The following is a 19,842-nucleotide window of genomic DNA, read 5'->3' on the forward strand; positions in this document are numbered from 1 at the left end:
AAAGAGCAGGGCCTGACCTTCTTGCAGCGGATGAATCTGTGCCAGGGTTTCTCCGTCATACATGGACTCAGCGCTTTGAGGGCGCGGGTCCATGCGGCCTAGCTGCTGCTGCAGCGTGGCCAGAGACAGCGGGCCTCCAGGTGCAGCGGCGCCATCTCCACCACCTCGTGTAGCTCTCTGCGGCCTCCTGCATGTGGCCCAGGGCCTTCAGACACTCTGAAACCCCGGAGCACAAAGGACATCAGTCCCAGACCCGCTGTCCCGTCCTGCGAAGGGGAAAACAGGAACAAACGCTCCCCAGACCGACCGCCGCTCGTTCTCATGCAAACATTTCATTCATTTTAAGAACCAGGAACCAATGGGAGAGTGGTAAAAAATCAGGAAGCAAAGAAAGAAGGACAGAAGCTGCCGTCTCCTACCTGCGTGCCGCAGCCAGACCACAGCCAGGTCGTACTTCTCAGAGACGGCGAGGGCCGACAGCAGAGGCAGGGCCGACGTGTAGCGGCCCTGCTCCAGGTACGCCTCTGCTACGTCCAGGTAGGTCTCCGATCTCCTCCGTGCTCTGCTCCGTCAAAGACGCCACTAGATCCTGCGGGGAGCAACAGTCTCCAGTAAAGCGGGCTCCACGGTCTCTAAAGCAACGGCAGGCACAAAGCGGCAACTCGTCCTCACCTCGGATGGGTCGAAGGCGTTCAGGTGGATGAGGCAGACGATCAGCTTGGCCCGCAGGTCCACCGGGACGCTGTCTGGTACCTGGACATCCAGAATTTCCCCTAAGGGAGCGGCACGCCAACACGCCATTAGAAATACCATATTAACTATTTGAAAATCAGCAGCAATGTAAAACAACACGGCAAAAAAGGCCACAAGTTTTCTACTCCTCGTCATCAGGATCTGGGGAGAGTCAGGTTCTGGCTGATAAATGGACACGTCACATGAGACATCCCGCTGGAACCGGACCAGTACTTCAGGGTTTTAAACAGCTTAGACCCTACAGAACAAGGTAATGAGACACAACTGTTCTCTGTGTAAAGTGAGAGGTGGCGCCGCCTGGTGGCAGACGGAGGAAGCTGCTGCTCTGCAGAATCTAGATTGGCCTCCATTGTCTCCTTCTTTAAACTGGTTCAAATTCTGAAAAAGGCCTCTGCAGCGCTCAAAGCCAAGCGTCTTACTGAAGTGGAGGCCTCTGCTGGCGAGGAGCGGGCTAAGATCCCTCAGCAACAACACCAGAAGTTGGTGTCCAGCCATGAATCACTGGGGAAGCAGGTCAGACCTGCAGAAAGCTGCTCTGCTAGCAGCTAAAGATGAGTGTTAAAAAGGTGTGGAAAGTGAAGGAAAAGTCTGATTTCATGCCAGCCTTACGGCTTTCATAAAGCGTTTGTAAACATCCGGTTTCATGAGGCGACACCAACAGATCTTTCTGTCTATGCTCATCAAGACATTAGGCCTCTCATCTGATGTTGGTGCTCTTTGACAGTAATGCCAGACTGTGGAAGAAAACCAGTCAAACTCACGAGTGTCCTCTGCTGCACTGTCCTCCGCTACTGTGTCCCTCTCTGCCACCTTGATGTCCCCCGACGCCGTGTCCCCCTCTGCCGTGGCGTCCCCCGCTGCGTCCCTCTCTGCCACCTTGACGTCCCCCTCCGCCGTGGCGTCCCCCTCCGCCGTGGCGTCCCCTGCGCTGCTGGACTTCGTGTCCTCTTCCTCTCCCTTCACGTCTTTCTGAGGCCCGCCGGCGGCGCCGCCTTCTGATGGGGACTTTGCTCGAATCAACACAACGTCTGCAAATTTGACCAGAACCTAGCGAGACAGAAGCACACCTTGAAGACGGAGCGCACTCTTCCTCCTTACTCCGTGCAGCCGCACGCGCACCGACCTGCAGGGCCTTCTCGTACCGCCGGCTGCAGATGTAGAGCTCGGCCGCCATGTTGGTGAAGTCGTCGCTGACCAGGTCGGGGTGTCGGGCCAGGCCGTCCTCGATCACGCTGAGCGCTGAGGGCAGGTCGTTGCTCTCGTAGTAGCTCCTGCGACACGGACACATGAAACGCTGCTTCTCTGGCCGGCGAGCGAGTGTATTCAGCTAAAAACAAAAAAAGGCGTTACTTAGCCATGTCCTTGGACAGCTGCATGAAGTGCTCGCCGTCCTCCAGAGCCAGCAGAGACAGGATCTTGCGGTAGCCGTCCATGCACTGCTTATGCTCCCCCAAACGCATGTGGAGGCTGGAACGCTCCCACAGGTAGCGCACGTTGGTGGGGTCGTACTTGATGGCTGTGGGGGGGTTCAGAGTTACACATGTCTGTCGACTAAGACACAAGACTCAGACCACAGTCTGCTGATCACGTTACCGATTCACCAGCCAGACACGTGTGTTTAGAAGATGCTGCTCAGAGAGTCATGATCCTCAGAGAGACCAGCCGGGCCGCTCAGGGAGGAAGAAGCCATGACTCCATTGGAGCAACATAAAAAGCCCAATTTTAGCTTCAACTCTGAAGCAAAGAGCTTCAGTTCTGGAGACCCGTCCTGTGGTCTGCTGGAACTACAACAACGTAGTTGGCCATAATGACCATCCTCACATTAAGAGGAAAAAGACACATCTCTAGGATATTAACTGGAAAGCCAGTGGTGGAGGCATCATGTTGGCTGCAGGAGGGACTGGTGCACTTCACCACACATTTTGCACTGAAAACGAGAGCTGAAATCAAGGTGGCCTGCTAACTAGAGATCGACTGAAAAAATGGTTTTATAACAGTCTAAGCGATGTGTGCTGGCGGTTTTTGGGGACGATTCTTGAGGCAGATATCGTTTGTTTTTCTTCCCCGTTTACGTGATAAAAATGACGCAGAGACAACAAACGTTACACGAGTCTGAAAAGTGACTTTAAAGCAGCTAGTATTAACAATCAGCTTCAGATGGTTGAGAAGCTTCACATGGCCTGGCCAATGCATCGGTGGGCCGTCTTATAAACGCAGAGCGTGTCTGGAGCTTTGAGGCTGCAGGCAGAACGCAGACAGGCTGACCTTTGCTGTAGCAGATGATGGCCTGCCGGATGTTGTCCTGCTCCAGGGACAGCTCGGCCAGCCGGATCCACTCCTCGCAGTCTGAGGGGTTGAGGTGGGCGGCGATGAGCCCGAACTGCAGCGCCTTGTCCACGTCTCCGTTGTCCTCGTAGATCATGGCCAGCGTGGAGAACGGCTCGTAGGCCAGAGGAGCTGAGGACACCAGGTTAGGACATGAGGTTAGGACATGAGGTTAGGACACACAGCTGTATGCAGAGAGGCTTAGAAAGAATGAAAACGGCTCCTTACATTGTCTGATGATCTCCATGCACATCAAGATGGCGTCCTCCTTCTCCCCGCGAGCGTAGCGGATGTTGGCCTCTCCCATCAGGCCCCTGAGAGCCTGGGGCAGCTTGCTGCCATGGCGACGCCCCTGGAAGAGCCGGCCAGGTCAGTAAAGACGCGACGAAGGGAGGCGCGTGACCTTCCTGCTCCTTCTCACCTTCATGTACCTCTTGTTCTCCCGGTTCAGCTCCATCTCCAGTTTGAACACGTCTCCGACCGTCATGTCCTCCTCCTCCTCCTCCTCTTCCTCCTTCAGCTTGCTCCTCAGGCTTCTTTTCCCACTTCTTCTGCCCCCTTGCCTCGGCCTCCTCTTCGTTTCCTTGGTCGCCTCCTTGGTCTCCTCTTCCTCCTCCGCATTGTAGTCCCTGTCCTCTTCATCGTCAACGTAGCTCAAGCTGTCCTCCTCCTCCTCCTCTTCCTCCTCTGAAGACGGAGCTTCTACCGTTTCCCCCAGAATGGAAGCGAAGGCCTGCTGGACTCCCGGGCTGACTCCGTCCTCTGAGAAGACACACGGCTTCATGAAATCAGGAGCTCTACCTGAATCACATGACCTACACAATCACCTGGAAGGCTGCGGGCCAGTCAGCCGTCCAGCAGGCAGGCAGCCACGCCCGCTATAAGCACGGCGTGGCTAAATATAACCTTTAATAATAAAACTAAACATCCAATATAAATAAACGTCAGTTTTTTGCTATACTTGACATGGTTGATCCATTTTATGGAGATCTTCTACATAAATCTAGAGCTAAATAATGGAGGGCTCTGTGAGGAGGGCCAGAGAAAGGCGCTTGTTTCATGGGAAGGCTGCGTGTTCCTCGGTACCAATCCCACAGACGGCCTGCCTGAGTCCCTGAGCAAGACCCTTAGGCCCAGATTGCTCCCTGAGGGCCGCACAGCAGCAGCCACTGCTGCCTAAAGGTTAAATGTAGGGGACACATTTCACTGGACTGCACATTATCATAAATAAAGGTGACTCTGGTGAAAAAGACTGAAAAAGAGAAAAGGATTGGCTCTGAACCAGGAGCACCTGAAGGGCGGCTGCTTTGTCATCTTACCAATGGCTGCCTTTGCTTGTGCCGAGGTGGAAGGTTTGCTTTCGTCTTCTTCAGGTTCTTCTGACTCCTGCTGAGACACGGGACAGGGACCATCAGACCCCGTGGTGACAGGAACCACATCAGCCTAACTACAACAGGGCTCTGCAGCCTGTGGACCTCCCACACGGGCTCTTCATAACTTTGGCTACAAATTCTATTTTTATTATGGAAATTCAATGTAATAATGATAGTAAATGCAGGTTTTATCGTGGAATAATTGCTTTTAATTTTCACAACAGAAGAGTCAGTAATATTTCATTTGAAATCAATATTTTTTCATTATGTTGGAAACTATGATTTTTTTTAACATCATCTATAAATATCAACATCCCGTACATTCTCTGAAAGCGTGTTTATTTAACAATGACAACATATTTCCTACAGCAGATCTTTATCTCAAATTATAACTTGTCTTTTTTAAAAGGCCAGACAACATTTGCGGCTCTGAACGAGTTTAATTTAGACTGTAAAGGTAGCAGGCTCCTGAATCGCTCAGCGGTTAACTAAGAACAATCTTACTAAGGGAGGCTCAACAGGTGCATGTCAGCATAAAGGTGCATCATCCTGCACCGTGTTGCCATGGTGATTAATTAAATTGAATGAAAAGTCGGAGGTTTGGGCCACTGAGAAATCCCCTTTCTCCTTAGCAGCCAGGACGCAGGTGCAGGATGGACCTAACCACAGGTCACCCTACAGGTCCCACCATGTTCTGGACCCATTCAGGTATGGTGGCCCCTGGAGCTCTGACTCCAGCTGCAGTCCACACCGAGACAATCTCCCACTGATGCTGCAGGCATCAATGCCATGCTAGGACAGAGCGCTCTGTGTCAGCGATGTATAATTTGACCATAAATGCTCTTTTGATGGCATCTTTTTATCCTTGAGATGCGCCTGTTGGTAAAACGGTGAGGTTTACCTCCGTCTTCCGCTCATCCCTCCTTCTATCGAACTCTTCGAAGGTTATTCTGCCTTCCAGGTAATCGATGAGCTCCGCGCTGAACCCCGACATTTCCACCCAGGTTACAAGATCAGCTTCATCGGGTAAACGGCATCGCAGTGGGCAGCAGGGACAGACGCTACCGACATGTTTTCACGTGAGTTTATTGCTTTCCGGGGGCATAAATAGCAGGAAACAACGCGATGTTTGGACGCACACCGCCACCTAGCGCCCCGGAGGGTGTAGGACAGGAGCGATGGCCAAACACAGCATCAATAGCTGCTGACTCACACACGCACACACACACGCACGCACACACACACACACACACACACACACACACACACACACACACACACACACACACACAAGAGGAAACAACACTTTTATTTCACTACTTATTGGACAAGAGTAAACAAAAAAAATATTGTCATACAGTAATCAGCGATACTTTTCTGCACCTTGGATTAAATGAAGTTTCCTATGATTCTACCAACCTTGCATTATTTGTAGCAGTTCTCAGGCATACCAAACAAAAACAAACAAACAAAAAAAGAATCTTTAGTAGATTTCAGTCGTACATGTTTTAAAAAAAATACCATGGCTGAGGTATACATTATGTGGAGGGCCTGCTTAGTTTGCCTCCAGTGAAACCATGCTGTAGCCTGCATCAGAGAACTATTTGGCATCTTATTTTTTAGTGTTTACCTTGTGTATATACAATTAGGCACACCATGCTAGTACCAGGTGGGACACTGTCGACTCTTCAAAGATGCCTTCCTTCTTCTTGTTTCACAAGGTATTGGAAACATTGCTAAGTGAATTGTGGAGTTATTGCCTTAGGAATCAATTCCTTTTTCACAGCCAAGGGGTCCTGCTCGTTGTTGAAGGTATTTTTTTCCTCCTTCAGAGCCAGGTGCTTTGACTTCCTAAAATAAGCTAGCTGGAAATCCTTGGTTCAAATCCCTATAGGTGACTCTGCCGTGCTCAGAGGTGATTTAAGGTTGAAACAGGAGCTCCTGGGTTCATATCCCAGCAGTCCCCCAGCCAATGCCACGCCGTCAACGTTTAATAGCTCTGTCAAAGGAGTAAGGAGGTTTAAGTCCTAATTCTCTGCTTGTACCCCTTCACAGATTTATTACCAGAAAGTTTGTGCCTCTTTGTCTTTGCGTTGGACTCTATCATCAAGGCTCCTTCAATTGCTATCGTTGCTCATGTCTCCTGATGCTTTGGGAAATGACCACCTAGGAAGTGAGATGTGCTGCCTGGCTTGGACTTAACAGCCTCAGGTCAATGCTGTAGCTTTCATTAGAAAAGGACAAGGCAGTTAGCTCTGTAAAATGGTAGCTATACAAAGATCTTTATCAGTGGAGGTCAGAGCACCTGTTTCCTACATAGAATATCCTGATGCATCGTTCCTGTCAGAACAAATTGTAGCGCTTGTGTTGTTAATACTTAATGTGTTTAGGAAAAAGTTCCTTTTTCACGTCCCCTGAGATTTTGGAAAATGATCTGAAGATGTATTGAGGTTCTGTGGCTTAGTTGGTCATTATGCCTGTCCTGTAATTAGGAGGTCCTGGGTTCAAATCCCAGCAGTACCTGTGGCTCATTCTGCCTCTCTCATAGAGGCTTTGCAGTTGAACTTGAGGCTCTTATCTTCACTATTTGTTTAATTAAAAAAACATCCAAAACCTCAAGACATGTAAAAAAAAAAGAAGAAAGGAATAAGTTGCTAAAGGCATTAAATATTAGCTCTTAGTGACGTCATTTTAGAAAAAAATATTAGAATTTCCCAAATTGTAATTTTTTTCTTAGAGTTTTACCTCGGCATGATAAAAGTTGTTCACAAAGCATCCTAAGCCTTCAGACAGCTCCTAATGTGACAAAATGTTAGGAGTAGTGAGGAGGACTTTTAACGAGCCTATGAGCGTCTCAAGCAGGGAAGATGGTGGAAACAGAGCGAGCTGATTGGCTGATCCACCACCTACACACTGGAGGAAATGAGCACAGAAACTTTTAACAATCATACAATCATTAAAATGTTGATGAGATCAACTTTGTTATCCCCATAGAGGGAAATTAATTAGTTTTAGCAGCTTGACGGGTTTAAAGGCGCAACTAGTGACGTTATTTTACTGAGGATAAATAAAAATGAATAAATGTTACTCCCCGCCGGGGAATCGAACCCCTGTCTCCCGCGCGAGCATGGAGAATAGTTTAGCTAAACCACCGTTTACCATTCATTTTCTGTGGTAGTCCTAAACCAGTATGGACATAATACACTTTTTGGCCACAAGCGACATTTTGGGGACAAGGAAAGCAACACAACAGCTCTGGGACACAGAACATGTCTCCTTTCTAAAAACGTATGATAGCTGTTTATACCAGACTATGAGTGTTTAAATAGCTGAACCTGGCAGCTTTAGGCATCAACAAATTATCCCCAAGGAAGAACCAGACGTGGTAAAGTCCACAGTCCTCCTTTCTTCTTTAACTTTTCTGTGATTTCACACAAAGAAGTTGTATGAGGTGTAACCTTAAAAAAAGGTATCATAATCTTACTGTCAGGGGAAGACCCAGGACACGCTGGAGGGACTATGTCTCCCTGCTGGCCTGGGAACGCCTTGGGATTCCTCCTGAGGAGCTGGCCCAAGTGGTTGGGGAGAGGGACGTCTGGGCCTCCCTACTGAAGCTGCTGCCCCCGCGACCCGACCCCAGATAAGAGGGAGAAGACGGACGGACGGACGGACTGTCAGAATTATAAAAAGGATAATCTAAAAATCCAAAAAATGTTCTTGTATTTAGCAGATAGGAGAGATTTTGGCTATCCCAACATCAAACATGAAGCTTTCAGTCTATCGTTGTAGACTGTATGTAAATATCTGGTTTCTACTGTATGTAATGAACAACACAGAGGAGTGCATTATTATGAAATTAGAGGAAAAATCTGAAAAGTGCGGCATGTCTTTTCTCCAGCACCCCTAAATAAAACACAGTGCAACCAGCTCCAAAAACAAGTCCAGCTGTGAGTAGTTTAATCTGAGCATAGCTGCAACTTTTCTGTTGGAGAACAACGTGTGGAACAGCTAGGAACGTAGCTGATAGGTCAGGGAGAACGTTGTGGAGGAGTTTTAAAAGGGGACACAGTGTTGTAGTTGATGACAGAAGGTTATCATGGAGTTTACTTTTTATTCCTGATAGTAAATGTTTGTTAACGCTGAGGGTTAAAAATAGCCAGGCCACAACTCCACCATCAGTGCGGCTCTATAACTTAACGTGTGTCATCTTCATCATTCACAGGGGATGATGCTGCATCTGCAGAACGTAAGTCAGTGTCTATTATTTAAAGGACTTACAGTATTCTTCACGTTAGCAAATAATATCAGTCAGAACCGGGTATTTTACAGGTATTTTTTACCTGGTATTTTACGGCTGATGGCCGTTCAAGCCAAAGCAAGTCCGACGTTCTCTCTGCTGGATGCTGACTGCATCAACTGGCTCTACCGAGACGGCCGGAGGCTCTGATGCTGCAGCTCCAGGGGAAGTTCTTCAGTCAGGCAGCGGCGACTTATGCAAGGTAGGCTATGAATGGTCTGATTCAAAACACACTGGCTGTTGCCTCGTTTGGATTAGATTGCTGGTCAGTTAATTTTACAAAGATAACAGTGCTAAATGTTTTGGATTTAACTGATATAACAGGATATCAAAACATTCTGTCCACTTCATAATGTTTAGGCTTGAAATTTAAAATTTTAATTTTAATCTGATGTGGTCTCAACGCTCATAATGCAAGCTTGTCATGTTAAAATGTAAGTTGACTTTAGGATGACGCTGTAACTTTATTTCTAATTTATTTGTTAGGGTGTCAATGTTAAAGAGCTAATGAAAACATTGAGTAAAAGTTTTAAAGTATGTGAAATGTCTTGTACTTAAGTATGGAAATTACTGTAAAAATAGATGTACTCAAGTAATGTAATGAAAAGTATAAGTAAAAAGTAAAACAAAGCAAATGCAATTTGAATGACATTTTTTAGATTTTGGTAAACTTTGAAAGTCAAATTCACTTAAAATAATATAAACAACCAAGTGCAGGAGAAATTTAGATCAAGTTTAGACAGAAAATACAACCTTTTTGTAAGCTTTCAGTTTTCCTTCTTCAAGCAAGGTCAATGCTATACACTTTAAAGGCATACTATGCAACATTTTTCAGTTAATTAATGTGTTCCATACCGTTTTGGATGATTAAATGAGTCATTTCAGGTCGAACAAAGGTTTTCTCGGCCGCCCTGGGGGTCTGTGGGGGAAATACCGTACTTGCAAGAGCCCTCGGCCCGCACCCACAGGCTCAGGCTACTATTATTATTATTATTTTTTTTTTTTTTTTATTTTTATTTTAAATGTTGGCGAGGTGGTAGCGTGAGTTTGGCGAGCCTCGCCAAGATAGCGCTGCGGGAAGCTTGATGTTCATACCTTCACTGTGTTAGTCATTGTTTGTACTGCCGTTTTTTCCACAGACATATATACGTAGACACGTCATAGGGCGCAGGCTCGCACGTCAACGTCACCGCCATATTGTATGTGGCAGAAAAAAGTTGAGTTCTGTTATTGTGAACGTGGATCAGAGAAGATGCCTCATTCCTGTGCTGCAATAAATACACACACACACACACACACACACACACACACACATATATATATATATTTGTGTGTGTATGTGTTATGAATATAAGGATCAATTTGTTAAATCTAAACATTGTGGTCTTCATTATTTCATAAAACCGTGTCACATGTGAACCTTTAGGAACAGACTTTTTGGGTGAGTATTAATCCATCCATCCATCCATTTTCCAAAACGCTTAGTCCCTCATGGGGTCGCGGGGGTTGCTGGTGCCTATCTCCAGCGTTCACTGGGCGAGAGGCGGGGTTCACCCTGGACAGGTCGCCAGTCTGTCGCAGGGCAACACAGAGTATTAAGGGTGAGGGTGAGTATTAAAGAGGTAAAATTAATAATATGAGGAAAAAAAGTCCTAGGCCAATAAAGTAAAAATAAACAAACAAACACAAAAGTGATGATGTTATGATAAAAACATCATATTATGAGAATTAAGGGGGAACATTTACAGAATAATCACAGTTTGCAGAATTATTTCACTCCTGGAGTAATACGACCAGGTTAGATTATTTTAAATATTTTTATTCTTTAGGAGAATAAATTCAGGAGAATGAAGCTAAAGGGATACGAAAATAAACTTCTAATATTACAGAAAAATACTACGAATACAAAGTATATTCAGAGATTAAAGTCCCTCTGATACTGTTTAAGTGACTGAGTAACTGCAGATTTGCCACATTTAAGATGGCGGACGCTCTGACGCATCGCAGCATAGGGAGAACCCGCCCAACGACGCGTCTACTCTTATATTATGTCTATGTTTTTTTCCACTTTTCGTTGCGTTCGCCTGTCTGCTAAGCTCAAAACAACCGCGCCTGGCTTGACGGAGGAACCAGAACAGCTGAGCATCTTTACGACAGTGCACTTTTACTTTCTCCCTCTGGGGGGAGCCTCGCTGGAAAATCAACCCCAGTTGCATAGTATACCTTTAAAATTGTACACAACCAAGTGCAGGCAAAGGGGTTGTATACTAAGAACATGGTCAAGTGATAAACCAGGCTTAGTTAACCTACAGGAAGTGGTAAACCTGTTAATAGATACACCTGCAGGCCGGCCAGCTGACAGCTTTGCTAGGGCCCGGGACAACACAGTCTTTTTGTGGAACCCTAATCATACTATTATAACTGCGCAAAGGTCTAAACAAGAGTAGCAACCGCCTCAAATGGTCTAAAATAAATGAAAGCAACAATAACAACGAAATAATGGTAAAAGTGACACTCTCACCTTTTTCAGATTCTTAGCCAGATTCTTAGCCATATATATATATATATATATATATATAGATAGATAGATAGATAGATAGATAGATAGATGTGTGTGTGTGAAATAAAGTCCTAGGTCAATAAAGTAAAATAAAAAAAAACACAAAAGTGATAATGTTATAAGAAAAACATCATATTATGAGAATTAAGAGGGAACATTTCCAGAATAGTCACAGTTTGCAGAACTATTTCACTCCTGGAGTAATAGGGCCAGGTTAGATTATTTTAAACATTTTTATTCTTTAGGGGAATAAATTCAGGAGAATGAAGCTAAAGGATACGAAAATAAACTTGTAATATTACCAAAATAAAAATACTACGAATACAAAGTATATTCAGAGATTAAAGTCCCTCTGATACTGACTGAGTAACTGCAGATATGCCACATTTAAGATGGCGGACGCTCTGACGCATCACAGCATAGGCAGAACCCGCCCAATGACATGTCTACGTTATGTGCCACGGTACATGAACGAGAGTTTTTTTCTTCTTCAGGTAACTTTGGACCTCTCTGTACCAATAGCACCACATGCTGACAAGAACAAGAATTACAACCAGTCGGAAGCAAAAGCAATACATGGTTTATAAAATACAAGCTGACCTTGGTGGATTTTAATTGTTAGTTAATTTCCCTGTAAATAAACCTTCACTTTAACCTGTGTCTCGTGTGATTCTGCATGTGGGTCAGGAAACATGACAGAAACAGGGCAAATGGGGACTACCATAACTCAAAAACACTTACTTCTCTGCTCAAATAAGAGCACTGTTTTATTGGTGTTACCCACCATATGAAGCCTGATGGAAGGACATCGAATGCAGAAAGAGTGCAGATATTCCCATACAGACCATACTGGCTGACAAAGACCTACAAACTAGAAAAGCCTTGGATAAAATTGGTGCTCATGGTCTGGAAAGAGCTAGTAAATGTTTATAAACTGGAAAAGGAGATAAAAATCTTGGGGTGGTATGCATATGACCAAAGGTTTATCCAAAATGGTATAGATACAAGATTCATGTCTTGGATAACAAAATGTATCACAAACTACGTCCAGTTAGTAAAGAATAACCACTTAAAAAGTTTCCAGACCCCCAGAAACTGTTTAATCTAGAGAAACCTTTTCCAATATGTGGAGTTAAGATCTTACTACGATCGAGAAATTAAACAAAGCATGGCGATAAACACAAGATAAGCTGGGATGCTTTTTTTTTTGTCATTACATACAAGCTACATACAACGGAATTTCGTAGATCAGATGGAGGGTTAGCCTGAGTTGCAGCGACTGAGCGCGCTGCCACTAATGGCCGACCTGACCAGCATGTCTTTAGTAGTAGGTGAAACCAGAGCCCCCGGAGAAAACCTACACACCCATGGGGAGAACATGCAAGCTCCAAATAGAGGGCAGGACTCAAACGCGGGACCTTCTTGCAGTGAGGCAAGAAAACATTTTTTGATCAAACCTGAAACAAATTATGAACTACCTAACCTCCAGTGTCTGACGCAGAAGTTAAGACTTAACTCTGATTCAAGGGGTGCTGGTGCCTATCTCCAGCTGTCAATGGGGGCGAGGTCGGGTACAGCCTGGACAAAAATAACAATGTTTAATAAAATCAACTAAAATCAAAAACAAGAAAAAAATTAATATCGTGGCACATGCATCAATCCCGCAATTTGTGGGGTCGTCTTCTTCTTTCATGCTATTGTGATTAGACACCTCAGTGCTTTTCATCGTATTCTTTGTCTTTCTGCCAGTTTCAACCTTCATTAATGTACTGTCGTTGGCTCCAACTTCCTGAACATGTTCTTCAGATCCAGTACAAACAATCCCATCAAGAGTAAAACCGGAGTTGCTTTGTTTATCGTTAGTGCTAACATCATCAACCAAAGAGTTTGCTTTAGGAAGCGTCGCTGACGGTTTTACAGTCAAGTTCAACAAATGTTCTGGTTTTTCAATGCTGCTTTGTCCACCTTTTTGACTGACTCCCTCACTTGCAGGATCTGCTCTGACAGAAACACCAACCTTTTCTGATGCCTTCACTGTCAAAACATTTGCTGTTTCACAGCTGTTTTTCTCATCCTCTGACTTAGCTTCCACATTCAAGTTAAGTTTGACATCAGGAATGCTGATGTCAAAATCGTTTTCACATATCTTCACTTTGAAAGAGTTTGATATGGATACAGATTGAGTTAGTTTGTCAGCAACAATATTTATGTTTTCAGTAATATTTAGTTTGTCAAAAGCACAGTTTTCTGGTATCTGGATTGTAAAAGAGTTAGTTATGGATCCGGAGTCACCTTTCTTTTCCTCAGAGCGAGCTTCCACATCCTTGTTAATTTTTACTTCAATGAAGAAAGTACGTCTCTCTGACTTCTCCTCCATCTGAACATTAACAGAGGTTTCTGAAAAAACAATGTTTTTAGATGTGTCCACCACCTGAGCCACAGATGAGGGGTCAGAGCCTTTTTTCACATCCTCAGAGCTAGCATCCATATCCTGGTTCATTATAATTTCTGGAACACTGAAGAAAACACTGTTTTCAGGCGTCTCTAACACCTGAGCCGTGGATGAGGTGTCTGAGCCCTCAATCTTGTCCTCAGAGCTAGCATCCACGACCTGGTCCATTGTAATTTCAAGTAGATTGCAGAAAACACTGTTTTCAGGCATCTCTACCACCTGAGCCGTGGATGAGGTGTCTGAGCCCTCAATCTTGTCCTCAAAGATAGCATCCACTTCCTGGTCCATTGTAATTTCAAGAAGATTGAAGAAAACACTGTTTTCAGACGTCTCTACCACCTGAGCCGTGGATGAGGTGTCTGAGCCCTCAATCTTGTCCTCAGAGCTAGCATCCACTTCCTGGTCCATTGTAATTTCAAGTAGATTGCAGAAAACACTGTTTTCAGGCGTCTCTACCACCTGAGCCGTGGATGAGGTGTCTGAGCTTTCTATCTTGTCCTCAAAGCTAGCATCCACGTCCTGGTCCATTGTAATTTCAAGTAGATTGAAGAAAACACTGCTTTCAGACGTCTCTAACACCTGAGCCGTGGATGAGGTGTGTGAGCCCTCAATCTTGTCCTCAGAGCTAGCATCCACGACCTGGTCCATTGTAATTTCAAGTAGATTGAAGAAAACACTGTTTTCAGACGTCTCTACCAACTGAGCCGTGGATGAGGTGTCTGAGCCCTCAATCTTGTCCTCAAAGCTAGCATCCACTTCCTGGTTCATTGTAATTTCAGGAACACTGAAGAAAACACAGTTTTTAGATGTGTCCACTACCTGAGCCATAGATGAGGGGTCAGAGCCTTTTTTCACATCCTCAGAGCTAGCATCCACTTCCTGGTTCATTGTAATTTCAGGAACACTGAAGAAAACACTGTTTTCAAACGTCTCTACCAACTGAGCTGTGGATGAGGTGTCTGAGCCTTCAATCTTGTCCTCAGAGCTAGCATCCACTTCCTGGTCCATTGTAATTTCAAGTAGATTGCAGAAAACACTGTTTTCAGACGTCTCTACCACCTGAGCCGTGGATGAGTTGTCTGAGCTTTCTATCAAGTCCTCAGAGCTAGCATCCACTTCCTGGTTCATTGTAATTTCAGGAACACTGAAGAAAACACTGTTTTCAGACGTCTCTACCACCTGAGCCGTGGATGAGGTGTCTGAGCTTTCTATCTTGTCCTCAAAGCTAACATCCATGTCCTGGTTCGTTGTAATTTCAGGAACACTGAAGAAAACACTGTTTTCAGACGTCTCTACCACCTGAGCTATGGATGAGGTGTCTGAGCCCTCAATCTTGTCCTCAGAGCTAGCATCCACTTCCTGGTTCATTGTAATTTCAGGAACACTGAAGAAAACACTGTTTTCAAACGTCTCTACCACCTGAGCCGTGGATGAGGTCTCTGAGCTTTCTATCTTGTCCTCAGAGTTAGCATCCACTACCTGGTCCATTGTAATTTCAAGTAGATTGCAGAAAACACTGTTTTCAGACGTCTCTACCACCTGAGCCGTGGATGAGGTGTCTGAGCACTCAATCTTGTCCTCAAAGCTAGCATCCACTTCCTGGTCCATTGTAATTTCAAGTAGATTGCAGAAAACACTGTTTTCAGACGTCTCTACCACCTGAGCCGTGGATGAGGTGTCTGAACCCTCAATCTTGTCCTCAGAGCTAGCATCCACTTCCTGGTTCATTGTAATTTCAAGTAGATTGCAGAAAACACTGTTTTCAGACGTCTCTACCACCTGAGCCGTGGATGAGGTGTCTGAGCCCTCAATCTTGTCCTCAAAGCTAGCATCCACGTCCTGGTTCATTGTAATTTCAAGTAGATTGAAGAAAACACTGTTTTCAGACGTCTCTACCACCTGAGCCGTGGATGAGGTGTCTGAGCCCTCAATCTTGTCCTCAGAGCTAGCATCCACGACCTGGTCCATTGTAATTTCAAGTAGATTGCAGAAAACACTGTTTTCAGACGTCTCTACCACCTGAGCCGTGGATGAGGTGTCTGAGCCCTCAATCTTGTCCTCAGAGCTAGCATCCACGACCTGGTCCATTGTAATTTCAAGTAGATTGCAGAAAACACTGTTTTCAGACGTCTCTACCACCTGAGCCGTGGATGAGTTGTCTGAGCTTTCTATCAAGTCCTCAAAGCTAGCATCCACTTCCTGGTCCATTGTAATTTCAAGTAGATTGCAGAAAACACTGTTTTCAGACGTCTCTACCACCTGAGCCGTGGATGAGGTGTCTGAGCTTTCTATCAAGTCCTCAAAGCTAGCATCCACTTCCTGGTCCATTGTAATTTCAAGTAGATTGCAGAAAACACTGTTTTCAGACGTCTCTACCACCTGAGCCGTGGATGAGGTGTCTGAGCTTTCTATCTTGTCCTCAAAGCTAACATCCATGTCCTGGTTCGTTGTAATTTCAGGAACACTGAAGAAAACACTGTTTTCAGACGTCTCTACCACCTGAGCCGTGGATGAGGTGTCTGAGCCCTCAATCTTGTCCTCAAAGCTAGCATCCACTTCCTGGTTCATTGTAATTTCAAGTAGATTGAAGAAAACACTGTTTTCAGACGTCTCTACCACCTGAGCCGTGGATGAGGTGTCTGAGCCCTCAATCTTGTCCTCAGAGCTAGCATCCACGACCTGGTCCATTGTAATTTCAAGTAGATTGCAGAAAACACTGTTTTCAGACGTCTCTACCACCTGAGCCGTGGATGAGTTGTCTGAGCTTTCTATCAAGTCCTCAAAGCTAGCATCCACGTCCTGGTCCATTGTAATTTCAAGTAGATTGCAGAAAACACTGTTTTCAGACGTCTCTACCACCTGAGCCGTGGATGAGGTGTCTGAGCTTTCTATCTTGTCCTCAAAGATAACATCCATGTCCTGGTTTGTTGTAATTTCAGGAACACTGAAGAAAACACTGTTTTCAGACGTCTCTACCACCTGAGCTATGGATGAGGTGTCTGAGCCCTCAATCTTGTCCTCAGAGCTAGCATCCACTTCCTGGTTCATTGTAATTTCAGGAACACTGAAGAAAACACAGTTTTCAGGCGTCTCTACCACCTGAGCCGTGGATGAGGTGTCTGAGCCCTCAATCTTGTCCTCAGAGCTAGCATCCACTTCCTGGTTCATTGTAATTTCAAGTAGATTGCAGAAAACACTGTTTTCAGACGTCTCTACCACCTGAGCCGTGGATGAGGTGTCTGAGCCCTCAATCATGTCCTCAAAGCTAGCATCCACTTCCTGGTTCATTGTAATTTCAAGTAGATGGAAGAAAACACTGTTTTCAGACGTCTCTACCACCTGAGCCGTGGATGAGGTGTGTGAGCCCTCAATCTTGTCCTCAGAGCTAGCATCCACGACCTGGTCCATTGTAATTTCAAGTAGATTGCAGAAAACACTGTTTTCAGACGTCTCTACCACCTGAGCCGTGGATGAGGTGTCTGAGCCCTCAATCTTGTTCTCAGAGCTAGCATCCATTTCCTGGTTCATTGTAATTTCAAGTAGATTGCAGAAAACACTGTTTTCAGACGTCTCTACCACCTGAGCCATGGATGAGGTGTCTGAGCCTTCAATCTTGTCCTCAGAGCTAGCATCCACTTCCTGGTTCATTGTAATTTCAAGTAGATTGAAGAAAACACTGTTTTCAGACGTCTCTACCACCTGAGCCGTGGATGAGGTTTCTGAGCCCTCAATCTTGTCCTCAGAGCTAGCATCCACGACCTGGTCCATTGTAATTTCAAGTAGATTGCAGAAAACACTGTTTTCAGACGTCTCTACCACCTGAGCCGTGGATGAGTTGTCTGAGCTTTCTATCAAGTCCTCAAAGCTAGCATCCACTTCCTGGTCCATTGTAATTTCAAGTAGATTGCAGAAAACACTGTTTTCAGACGTCTCTACCACCTGAGCCGTGGATGAGGTGTCTGAGCCCTCAATCTTGTCCTCAGAGCTAGCATCCACGACCTGGTCCATTGTAATTTCAAGTAGATTGCAGAAAACACTGTTTTCAGACGTCTCTACCACCTGAGCCGTGGATGAGGTGTCTGAGCTTTCTATCTTGTCCTCAAAGATAACATCCATGTCCTGGTTTGTTGTAATTTCAGGAACACTGAAGAAAACACTGTTTTCAGACGTCTCTACCACCTGAGCTATGGATGAGGTGTCTGAGCCCTCAATCTTGTCCTCAGAGCTAGCATCCACTTCCTGGTTCATTGTAATTTCAGGAACACTGAAGAAAACACAGTTTTCAGGCGTCTCTACCACCTGAGCCGTGGATGAGGTGTGTGAGCACTCAATCTTGTCCTCAGAGCTAGCATCCACGACCTGGTCCATTGTAATTTCAAGTAGATTGCAGAAAACACTGTTTTCAGACGTCTCTACCACCTGAGCCGTGGATGAGGTGTCTGAGCTTTCTATCTTGTCCTCAAAGCTAACATCCATGTCCTGGTTCGTTGTAATTTCAGGAACACTGAAGAAAACGTTTTTAGATGTGTCCACTACCTGAGCCATGGATGAGGGGTCAGGGCCTTTTTTCAGGTCCTCAAAGCTAGCATCTATGTCCTGGTTCATTGTAATATCAGGAACACTGAAGAAAACACTGTTTTCAGACGTCTCTACCACCTGAGCTATGGATGAGGTGTTTGAGCCTTCAATCATGTCTTCAAAGCTAGCATCCATGTCCTGGTTCATTGTAATATCAGGAACACTGAAGAAAACAACATTTTCAGGTATCTCTGCCACATGAGCTGTTGATGAGGTGTCTGAGTCTTCTATCTTGTCCACAAAGCTAGCATCCATGTCCTGGTTCATTGTAATTTCAAGAAGACTGAAGTAAACAACGTTTTCAGGCGTCTCTACCACCTGATCCACAGATGAGGCATCTGAGCCTTCTATCTTGTCCTCAAAGCTAAGCAAAGTTCCATCAGGAACACTGAATTCAGCAGGGCTTTTTGACGTCTCTGCCACCACTTTCTGGTCTTTAACGCTAGCTTGAACCAAATCCTTTTTAGCAAGGTAGCTTTCACTTATATTTTTCACTGCCTTGGTAACTAGGTGTCCAACAAAGAAACCAACTGTGAAAAACATTTTCATTTGTTGTAAATTGATCTTAAATCAAAAGTACTGTGAATTTGTCTCTCTCTGCAATCTTTCTCCAACACACTTGAGAAACAAAGTGAAAGAAAAATTCTTTTTAGAATGTACGACCCAGGAATCCCTGTGACATCACTGAGGTCTATGATGTCACAAAGGTTCTGGGTCAACATCTTATTCCTATGGTTGTTATGGAAACTGAAGCAGTTATGGAAGTGTGAGTCATTAATTCTATTCTAATCTATAAAACATGCTCCATTAATCCCAAATGGAAATGTAATATTTTCACACCTAGTGCACAGGTTTATTTAAAGCCATCATAAATGCTGACAGCTGTGGGCACCACTACTCTACTATGACACTAAATATACACATATGCAATTGTAGAACATGTTTTTAAGAAGTAAAAAATATTTACATATTTTTATGTTGTTATATAATTAATCTATGTATGCTAAGAGCATGTGAAACCATAACCAAATTCCTTTTTTTTTTTTTGCACACAAATGTGGCCAAGAAGATTCTGATTCTTTTGAATCTCTTGCCAGTATTGCACTCTAATTGCAACCAAAAGGATCTCCTCAAGCAGCTGAACAATCTACAATCTCAAAATCAACAAATTGTCAGGATCCCTGTGGTTTGAAAACTTAGTGTTAGGCTCCAGGAGACCCTGCAGTTTTGTGTATGTGTTCTCACTTTAATTAGATCTGTTACATTCAGTTCCTGTCATTTGTCAGTTTCTGTTCATTATAATTTAAGTGGTTCTGTTAGATCCTTATTTTCCTGCCTGTCTTTAGTTTAGTTGATAGGTTTATTTTTCCCTGGTGGAGAGAACGAAGAACTGCAGCTCGCCAACCGTGCCAAGTTTCGTGTCTTTGAATATGTCCTTAACAGAGGACAGTCAGAATTGTACCTTAGAGAGCATTAGAGAAATGAGAAGTTGTAAGTGACCCCA

General features: G+C 44.7%; 1 protein-coding gene and 1 pseudogene across 6 annotated transcripts; both read right to left on the bottom strand.

Moving 5' to 3' along the window:
- The window catches only part of LOC118557988, a 6,880-nt pseudogene extending 1,220 nt beyond the window's left edge, over nucleotides 1–5,660 (bottom strand).
- A 6,616-nt stretch (nucleotides 5,661–12,276) lies between these two features.
- On the bottom strand, nucleotides 12,277–18,505 carry LOC118557703. Of its 6 annotated transcripts, none has more exons than XM_036127878.1 (2): nucleotides 15,900–18,505; nucleotides 12,277–15,779 (listed from the first exon to the last, which is right to left on the bottom strand). In XM_036127878.1, exons 1-2 carry the CDS (start codon nucleotides 18,483–18,485, stop codon nucleotides 12,861–12,863), a joined length of 5,505 nt encoding a protein of 1,834 aa, XP_035983771.1. In that variant the 5' UTR covers nucleotides 18,486–18,505; the 3' UTR covers nucleotides 12,277–12,860. The 6 variants fall into 6 exon arrangements, with proteins under 6 accessions (XP_035983771.1, XP_035983774.1, XP_035983776.1 ...); XM_036127881.1 differs by having other exon boundaries at nucleotides 12,277–17,579; nucleotides 17,700–18,504; XM_036127883.1 differs by having other exon boundaries at nucleotides 12,277–17,219; nucleotides 17,580–18,504.
- Between the last annotated feature and the right edge of the window lie 1,337 nt (nucleotides 18,506–19,842).

Source organism: Fundulus heteroclitus, chromosome 24, assembly GCF_011125445.2.
Source record: "Fundulus heteroclitus isolate FHET01 chromosome 24, MU-UCD_Fhet_4.1, whole genome shotgun sequence".
In the NCBI taxonomy this organism is placed as follows: domain Eukaryota; kingdom Metazoa; phylum Chordata; class Actinopteri; order Cyprinodontiformes; family Fundulidae; genus Fundulus; species Fundulus heteroclitus.